This window comes from Dicentrarchus labrax, unplaced genomic scaffold (genome assembly GCF_905237075.1).
Source record: "Dicentrarchus labrax unplaced genomic scaffold, dlabrax2021, whole genome shotgun sequence".
NCBI lineage: Eukaryota > Metazoa > Chordata > Actinopteri > Moronidae > Dicentrarchus > Dicentrarchus labrax.
This window is the reverse complement of record NW_026136705.1, coordinates 17126891-17136967: the sequence shown is the minus strand read 5'-3', so window position 1 is coordinate 17136967 and position 10077 is coordinate 17126891. Positions and strand designations below refer to the sequence as shown.

Here is a 10077-nt window from a genome sequence, read left to right as displayed (position 1 = left end):
AATCTGTTTTGAGTTTTCTAGCCATTCAATAAGAAAAAATAAATAAATTCTTGCTCATACTACAAACATGCTTGAATTAACCTTTGATGCTGCCCTGGGGGTTTGCTCTCAACGTCGTGATGAAGCAGCAGAAATTATGCATGCACTGGTTTATTTTTAGAACAGAAGAATTGAACAGAGACGTCGATTTGAAGATGTGTCACAATGTCCCACAGAATGCATTCACAGTGTTATCGATGTGTGCATTCATTTGTTACTAAAAAAAAAACACGCTCTGAGGCACATGCAAACAACAGTAGAAATAGTCAAGTGATTAGTGGGGTTGATGTCTGCAGCGCTAAGTGCAGAGAGCAGCAGGGGGAGCTCAACTCCACCAGGTTGCAGTCTCATTGGATGGCAAAGCTGTGGGCGGATTTGCGCTGACGTTGCCCATACTCGGGATTAACTTGTTTTCATGTCGCCATATATATCACATTTTGCACCGGATACCCCGATCAGCCGCAGATTGTTGCTACACAGTGTTATTTAGCTTCTTAAAACCTTAAATCAGCCCTTGTGTGCTGCGCATGAAACTGTGGGTAGGCTGCTGTGAAGTGCCTGGATGAGGAGCAGGTGTCGCCCTGAGCTTACAGTGCTGATGTCCTGTCACACTGATGGGGGCCGACGGCAGTAAAACCAGGAAGGTGAGTTGAGTGAAATTCCCGGTTGCTATGGAGTGACGCACGCTGGTGAGTGGAGGGGTTCCCTGTTTCCATGGCGATGATTTGGCTCCCCAAATCACCAGACTGTAAGAACGACAGTACCAATCATGGATGGCAATGTTTTAGCGTTTTCTTTTGCAGCAGTTTAATTTAAGTGTAACCAAAGTGCAAAGTTAATGATAAATTAGTATTTAATTAATATTACACGCGATGCAATGTCTTTCAAATATGTTCATCTGTCTTCCAAAGTACCTGTAATCTTGACGCTTTTACTTTGAAGGCGAAATCGACACGCTTCCGGTACATATAAACTCTATTGGCAATTGAACACCTTATAACACAAAATGTTCCTGCATCCTCACGTTGCTCAGTGTCTTGTCAAAGAGCGGGCGGATGTCGCATTGATGGCAGTTATTTCTTGCTGAGTGGCTGTAGATGTGTCCCTTCATTTGGCTCATATGATAATAACATCCTGCATGGTTGAGTACACACATCTTGCACCACAGAGCATCAGATCTGTTGTGCAGCCCAGGGGGGAGAAGAGGGGGAGAAAGGGTTGTGTGACCCAGTGGTTTCCTCTTGTTAAATCACAGGAATGGTTAAATAAAAGTAATCTGTTGGCAGATGGGAATGCAAAAGGTAGTGTGATGTTCTGGGACTGCAGGACCAGAATACACTGACCTCTCCTACCTACGGTTTAAATGAGACTTACCATTTTGCAGTAAGAAATATGTTCTACTTGTAGTTGCCCCTATATAGGTCTTGCAGTCACAGGCGATTCTGAAAAGTGAAGGAAATCAGTGGCTGAAATAGATTTGGACAAAGCAGGTTGATGGCAAATTAGTGATTTAGAAAGCCTTTATCAGAATATGTCCAATTGCTCAAGTGGAGCTACACAGTGGGAAAGATGCTGTAATCCAACAGCAGAGAAGGTGTTTGCACTGAGCAGCTCCCCTGTGTGTGTATTTAAGCAATGCTTAAGCAACTTTCTCTGGTTAAATAGTGAATATACATATATTTAAAAGTCTCCCTTTGTCCTCCATCGCTCATACCAGACCTGTTTGCTCATGGATATCTGGGCTATGAACCCCCAAAAGGTCAAGTAAAAGAAGGTTGCTTTTAGCACTGCACGCCTGCCTTGATAAGTGTTGATACTCGTTCTTGCGTAAAACAGCAAGAACGCCAGTGAACAGTCCCTGGATTAAAAGTTTGTTGATTTGAGATTTAGGAGTTGGCTAAAACATGCAGAAACTTCAGTGAGGTCCTTAAAGATCTTGGTAGTTATGTTTTCTTCAAATGTCATCCCAGAAGGCATATTCAATGACATGATCCATAATCATTCATGTTAATAACCATCTATCACCACCTATTAACCTGTGCCATAACCGCACGCCCCCCATGTCCTCTATAGAGGTCTGCTGAAGCACCGGAGGATGAGGACTTCTCATCTGGATGGCGTGGCTTACTCTCCAGCATGGGCCTGTCTATCCCAGCAAGCCTCTGTCGCCTGGCCCCACCTGCCATGCGTCTAGGCCAGCGTCGAATGCTCCAAGGCAAGACCCCCGATATCCCAGAGCACGTCCTGAGGTTGGCAGGAGTTGGCCCAGATAAGCTGAGATCGGAGTGGAGCCTGCCGGGGTTCATTGCCATGTTCCTGCCTGAATTCCCCCACAAAACTATGCCTGGGCACGAACACTTTCAGGTAGACCTCAGTTCAACATAGACACCAATAATGTGTAAGGCTTGATGTGATTGGATAATGTCTTACTTGTACTATTGCTACCTTTCCACTTGACCTGTCTGGTGTTTTCTTTCTCTGTCTGTGTCTGTTTTCACTCTACCAGGTGTTGAGTTACATCGCCAAAGGTTCATTTGGACCAATTCTGAAAGTGAAGGACAAGGCCAAACAGAAAACATACGCTGTCAAAGTGAGTTTCTGCCCGAATCTCACATTTTACCTCTATTTGATTGATCGAATGAATGATCAGCCAGTTTATTGAGTTGAGACTATTTATAGGCCTGTAAAGTTTCAAAGTAAAAGAAATACAACATGTTTTATGCTGGCAAGATATTTTTAAAGCTCATGATTCCTTGAAATTGACTAAAAAGTACTTTTTAATGGTCAAAATTATCCACATGTCAGGACTTTTTTTATTTTAACTGTAGTCACTGAAGCTTTTAACATACACACACACACACACACACACACACACACACACACACCAGTCCGGTGTACTGTTATTTCATCTCTGTATTTTGTGTTGGCCAACAGGTTATCCCTAAATCAGAGATTCTAAGACTTGGGGTCTTGGAGCAGTCAAAAGAAGAAGTTATTGTCCAGGTGGGTACTGAGAACAGGCTTTAAAAATCATTGTTTTTAGATTTTAGAAAAGAAGTTTGCTTTTGAAAGTATCTGGTTTTGGGAATAGTAAATAATCAGTCATCAGTTTACCTGAGTCTCTTTCCATTCAATTATTAATAATTTGCATGCTTAGAAAACCTTACAGTGGATATGTGAAAGCAAAATAAGGATCCAAATGTTAGGTCAAAAGAAAAAGCAATGACATTTTATACACAATTTATCACACAAAGGTCAAGATAAATGGATATATGTCAGTACTTTTTTCAGCATCACGGAGAGGAGCACATCAAGGTTTCCCTTTAACTGTTTTTCTTTTTGCAATCAGTCTTGAACCATTTGCACAGATCATATCTAATTCAAATATTTAATGTATAAAAACTGTGAAAATGAACACAATATATCTAAGTATGCAGATGATGTGTTATTGATACAAAGCTGACAGAAGCTTATGCTGTGACTGGAAGCATACCTCATGTGACACACTGAGGTGATATGCTACCATTTCTTCCAAAAATGACAATTTTGAGTCTTTTAATCTCACCGCCAATTTGTGAGTTAAAAATACTAGTTGGACCCAGTAAAGAAAAAAGTGTGACCCTCTCTTTGATCGATGGCCAAAATGGAGATTTTTAAGGTTGATCTTGGACCTTTGCCCACAGCGTCAGGTTCACCATCCATTTGTCCATGACCTCGAGGACTGCTGGCAGACTCAGCGCCACCTCTACATTAGTGAGTCAGCCAGAGACCAGTGACCCAGTTCAACCCAGATCCACTACCCAAACCCCCCTCACTCCTCCTTTTCTCACCTCAACACTGGTAGTCTTGTGCAGCATCTACCCACAAACCCCAACCCAATACCTAGAACATGATAAACAAAAGACAAATAGATTCCAATTAAGTCTTTTTTTGATCTGGTTTTGCCTTGAGACTCAACCTTCAATCCCTACAACCCAGCATCCCCAATCTACCACTGTCTATCCTGTATCTGCTTTGCCCCCTTTTTCCGCTCCTCCAGAGCAGTTACCCTTTTTTTTTCCAAATCAGCCGCTGACTCAGAAAGTGTGACCCAGTTTGTTTGCTTCCCCACCCCCTGTGAAAAGAGAGCATGTTAGCCGGGGGACCAGATGTTGAACGCTACTGCAGCTCAACAAGAACACACGTGTCACGTTAAAAGAGATGCCCCTGCTTGCCTAACGGTGAATCATCACTGAATCATTAAGCTACAAATGTAGACATGGGGCACATTTGGAGCAAATCAAAACTATATAAAGCTGACCTCCTGTATTATAGAGGGCAGCTGCTTGAGGCCTTCATCTGCAGAAAATGATTGTTGACTGAAAACTTTACACAATGCTGCATCTCTGTTGTGTCACAGCTTAGTCAGCAATGTTAAGGCCAAACGCTTCCTTTCGTCTTTTGTTGCCTATACCACCAAACAAATAATGATTACTGTCTCCAAGTAGAGAGGGACGATCTTTTATTCCAGACACACACACACACACACACACACACACCTTTTCACCTCTGCACCCCAACCTACTTTTCTTTTAAACTGTGAGCTTGGCAGACTAAAAACATTGTTTGTAGATACAGTAGTTCTACACTATCCTCACTTCCAGATTGCACTCCTCTTTCCTAATTTCTTTTACCAGTGTGTGTTCCACATCCTGCTGACCTCCACTACCCCTCACACCTACATTACATTACATGACTGAGGCATGTTTTAATGCTGCCTCTACTCCCGCAGTGTGTGACTACTGCAGCACAGGGGACATGTACACCTACTGGCAGATGATTGGTCAGTTCACAGAGGACACAGTACGAGTGTTCGCAGCCGAGCTGGGATGTGCGCTCGGTGAGTATGCTACATAATACTAAGGATATTAACAGAAATGGTTTAACCTACTCACATAATATACACCTGCACCTTTCTTCTCATATTTCTTAATTAGACCAGATATGTCTGTGAGAAAGTTTCCTGGGCTAACAGTATTTAACCGAAAGTAATTATAAAAAGAGGTCTAATTAAAAGGACATGAGCTCTCAAAGGATCTTCTACAGCAACAAAGCAGTGTCATGATTTTTTAATACATGAGTGATGGATTTGAAATGTTTTCTTGTTGAGTTTTGTACTTTTGGTCATTATTTTATTCAGGCTTTCTGCATGACTTTGGGATCATCCACAGAGATGTGAAGGTAAGAGAGGGAGGTCATTCACAAGTTTGGGACCATTGGTTTATTCAAAAATGCAAAACAAAAGCATTTCTTTTAAAACAAAGATTATAGGTAACATCAGTCTTTACTTAATAAGAAATTATGTGACATTAACATGAGATTTCAAGACACCGCCAAATGTGAAACTTAAAATATGTAACAAGACATTCAAAACCAAATGCAAAACAGGAATCATAACAGAATGTACATCAGGATAATTTCAGCTAACACGTGTTTATGAGCACAGTGCCAAATCAGTTTTGCACCAAGCACTGCCCTGCTTATATGGTTCATATGTGAACACCCAACTCAGCAGTCTCCATGTGCATCGTCAATGTTTGAAAAAGTCTACGTTTTTAACTTACTAAACAATAAACTGTGTGGTTCCCAGTGAAAAATTTGGTCAAATGCAGAGAATGCATGGATCAATAAAGGATAATTTAACTAACTTAACAGACTGAATGCTTTTTAATTTAGAGTTTTTTCTAGTTCAGTTTAGAGCAGATCTACTCATTAACGTAAAAGGTTTCCTAATTTGTCAACACGCATTGTTAATCACTGTTTGTTAGTAAGTCCATTTATGCAATCAATGTAGTTCAAATACAGTACGGTATATGATATGTCTTCCTGACCAGCTATTTGCAGTTTTGGTTGTAAAGGTTACAGGCTGCAGATCACTTTTTATGAGTTTTTTGGACTACTAAAATATCCAACTTGTGTTTAAATAAAAAATCAAATGTGTGACAAGATTCTTCTTCTTAATAGTTCAATTAGTTCATTTAGTACATCAGTGAATATGAATGGGTGTCTAATTCAGTCATTTTGGCACATTTTTTTGTAGATGGAGAATATCCTGCTGACAGACAACGGTGAGTAAACACCAGCAGAGAGCAGCATAGCACTGGTATGCAGGAGAAGAACATTCCAGAGAACATCCTGACCCTGCACAGCTTTCAGTCAATACACATTAATGCAAACAGTACATCTGTTGGCTGAGAGGGAACAGCCTTCGTATCCAATTACATTCACTAATAAGATCAGCTGAAGATGTGAATATTCATAAATATTTAACACCAGTTGTAACCCATGTCCAACATCATGTGCGCATAATGATGTAGAGAAAATGGTCTGTTCTAGGACACCTCCGCTTAGCTGACTTTGGTTTGTCCCGTCGCCTGGAGAGAGGAGGAAGAGCTTTTACCATCTGTGGAACCATCCAATACATGGGTAAAAAATACTCCACCACATCCACTTCTGTAGCTAATCCCAACGCATCACTGCTCTGCGAATGACTCATACTTGTGCATTATTTTAATCTATTATAAAGTCAATATAGTAATGTACAAATATATAGTACATCCAGTGCTGTGAGCATGCTCTGTCTGCTCTGCAGCCCCAGAGGTGCTGAGTGGCGGACCGTACAACCACGCTGCTGATTGGTGGTCACTGGGAATTCTGCTTTTCTCATTGGTTACTGGGAAGGTGAGGTCTTGTGCTCAGTGTCTTGCATGATAAGCAGATATTACTCACAGTTACTCTTTCAGTGACGTAGTTCTGTAAAAGGAAATAGTGTGAAATGCTTTTAGATGCATTATTCAGGAGCTCATTTTAGATAGTTGTTGAATTACAGGGTATGTGTAAGTTGTGAGAAAACATTTAAAATGTAATAATCTAAATTAATTCTTATATAAAACTCTAAAATCTGGCTTTTGAAAGACCCTGTTTTTTCTCTCTTTATGTACCTCAAACTCTCCTCAGTTCCCTGTGCCTCCAGAATCAGACCACTGCAGTATGCTGAGGAAAGTGAGGAGTTTTCCCTATGAAATGCCCCTCAGCTTCAGCCCCCCACTGGCCTTGCTAATAACCGAGGTAATTACACCAAGTTTAATCATGTTGCTACAAAACATTCAAATCTACACCCATCTACATGCATTGGTATCTCCTAACTGCTATGTTCAGCTGTCATATTATGACCTACACACATTTCCTTGTTCAGCTTTTGTGCAAGACCCCCACCCGCCGCCTGAGGACCCTTGAGCGTTTCAAACGCCAAACCTTCTTCCATGGAACAACTTTTGACCTCACCTTGCTGCAGCGCCAGCCCGTAGAGGTAACTGATGAATGTCTGGATGTAGCCAGTGTTGTTGTCCAGACTGTTGGAAGAAACGTTCAATATGCAAAGCAAAGCAAAGTGATTTTTACCTGTCCCTGTCCAGGTGATTCTGCAGCTGAGAGAGAGACCAGACCGAGCCGCCAAAGCTCGACGCGGCCTCACTTTGTCTCTGCAGCCTCTCAAAGGCTTCGACTACGACTCGTTCCTCAGCCCTCCCGCTACGCCAGACACACACCTGGACGCCGGTACACAAACTCACACAGCTGCACCGCTGCCCGGCCCGGTACTCCCACTGCAGCCTGCTCAGGAAAAAGGCCTACGCAGGGAAGTGTTTGTGTGACGGACTCTGAGTTTACAGTATGGTTATTAACACACTAAAGGTAATGTATGTATTGCTACACACTTATTCACCCTTACACACAGGTGTGGTACGCCTTCTAAAATGTCTTATTTAGTAAAAGCCTAAATAGCTAATGATGATTTATTTAGATCTATAGTTTGGAAAGGAATGAGTAAAGATCACCACTTCCCCACTCGTCTCGGCGAGTTTTATGCGGGGTTTTTTGTGTTGTGCTGGGCACTATTGTTTTTCTTTTTGTTACTTGTTTGCCTTTCTCCAATGAGCACCTTTTCAAGCCTACTGTATTTGCTCAACAGTTGTGCAAGAAAGATTGCACTATTGTCCATCTACTTTCAACTTTCCAGCAACTGGTCATGTCCGCCCTGTTATTACCTAATGTTCGACTGCTATCAGATTCACCCCACATGGAAAAGTCATGCTGGTTGAAGACAATGCACTGAATTATTTTTTTTTTCTACAACAAGTTATATGTAGTTAAGTAGAAATCCAACCAAACCCCTTCAACAAAACGAGTGTATTTCTGAACTTCTGCCTTGAATTTTTTATGTATGATTATGAAACTGTGTTGGCAGAAGTAAAAAGAAACTCCTTGCCTCATGTGAATCTCTACTATAAAACCTGTTCTGTACTTTTATTAATGCTGTGACATAACCTTTCCCACACTATACTGCCTAAATTGTTTAGCAGCAGAAACGTCTCTCCTCCTGAACTGTGTAAAAGTCACGTGAGCATCACAACATCACATTAAGACGTGTACGCCTTCAACGTCTGCTTCAGTTTGAATCATTTATTACCTGCAACTCAGGGGAGCACTCGCTGGTTTTCTCAAATCAGCCTTGATTTTGACTCTGAGATGACACCCAGCTGTACTGATCCGAGCTGGGACTTTAAGGGTTGAACGAACAAAAAGTACTGTTTACCTCCAGTTAACATTTTGATAGAAACAGGGATTTTTCTATTGTCCAAGGCTGCCGTAACCCTAGCCAGAAATCACACCCTCATGCACTTACCTGATCATCAGTTTATACTATGATTTTGTAAAGTATGCCCTGATGTGTACCCAGAATGCCTCACGTGTCATCCTGAGCTTGCTTTTTTCTTAACTGTAAACCTCTTTATAAAGTTTATATGAATATTTTGGATGCTATTTGATGTTATATGTTATGTTACAATGTATTTTTTATAATAACCATGTAGCACAGATGTTATATTAAACTCTTACTGTACAGCAATCTGAGGATTTTTATGTTTTGTCTGTGTGAGGTGTGAAATATGACAGAAATTCATCATCGCTTCACTTTTCCTGACAGCTACGACACATTGTTTTGGCAGGAACATATGGTTGAGAAACTACATTTTCTACAGTGTACAGCAGTGGATATTAAGTGTGTACTACTTCTGCAAGAACACTTTTGAGCTACATTTAATGATATTTCTCCTTTCTACTACATTTCAGGCTGAAGTATTGTACTTTTTACTCCACTACATTTATTTGACATCAATGGTTACTAGATACGTGACATATTAATATTTTAGAAATCCTATAATCAGTATATACATTATATCCAACAATAGGTCTATGTATAAAATTGTTCAAATCAGTCTAATATTAATCCAGTATTATAAAAATGGCCATTTTACCTGCCGTACTGAAGTATATTTAGTTAATTATACTAGTAAACTAGTAAAGTAACATTTTAAATACTTTTACTTGTATTACACTATGATATTGCTACTTTTACTTTAATAAAGAATCTAAATACTACCACTGATATTATCCATAGTAGTTATATTTCAGCAGAGCAAAGTCTATCAAAACAACTGAATGTGCAGTCGGTTATATTAACACATGTATTTTCTTTTAAAAAGTTTTATTTTATAGCATTTTAAATTTATCAGAGAACCTGAGCTGCAGAACAAAAGGAGGAGGACTAGGATGAGGTCATCACCTGAATGTTTGCTGGTGCACCTTGAAAGAAAAACAAGAGTTTCCTGACAGTTACAAGACCTTTTCATCTAGTAATTTTCATTCTTGTCGTGTCTAATTGAAAGATGTAAGTAATTTCTTCCACAGAGGGTAGATGGTTAAGTGTTCATAAAAGGATCTGTTAGTAGAGGTACATCATCAGGAGGCAGATGTCACTGCACAAACCTTTAGGCATAGGCATCTCCAACGTGGGCTACAAAGAGAGAAGCATCAATACTAAAACCCAGTGTCTTTTACATTAGATGACCTGCTGAATACACAATATGTGGTCAACCAGTACTCAACTCTGTCCTCTCCAGCAAGAGTACTGGGTCGTACTTAATTTACTGCTCAGGAGCT

The 10077-nt window shown here is 40.5% G+C and overlaps 1 protein-coding gene across 1 annotated transcript; it reads left to right on the top strand.

Annotated features, from left to right (window-relative positions):
- Positions 1–413: 413 nt before the first annotated feature.
- rskrb (ribosomal protein S6 kinase related b) lies at positions 414–8983 on the top strand. The gene is made up of 13 exons (XM_051402148.1): positions 414–683; positions 2113–2403; positions 2546–2629; positions 2974–3042; positions 3723–3792; positions 4811–4918; positions 5219–5259; positions 6119–6146; positions 6415–6504; positions 6671–6759; positions 7036–7146; positions 7274–7387; positions 7494–8983. Exons 1-13 carry the CDS (start codon positions 654–656, stop codon positions 7728–7730), a joined length of 1362 nt encoding a protein of 453 aa, XP_051258108.1. The 5' UTR covers positions 414–653; the 3' UTR covers positions 7731–8983.
- The last annotated feature ends 1094 nt before the right edge of the window (positions 8984–10077 follow it).

Coding starts and splice junctions, on each gene's coding strand:
- rskrb (XM_051402148.1), top strand. CDS start 654: ATGGGGGCCGACGGCAGTAAAACCAGGAAG. Junction 5,260..6,118: donor TCATCCACAGAGATGTGAAG/GTAAGAGAGGGA, acceptor ATTTTTTTGTAG/ATGGAGAATATCCTGCTGAC. Junction 7,388..7,493: donor TGCAGCGCCAGCCCGTAGAG/GTAACTGATGAA, acceptor GTCCCTGTCCAG/GTGATTCTGCAGCTGAGAGA.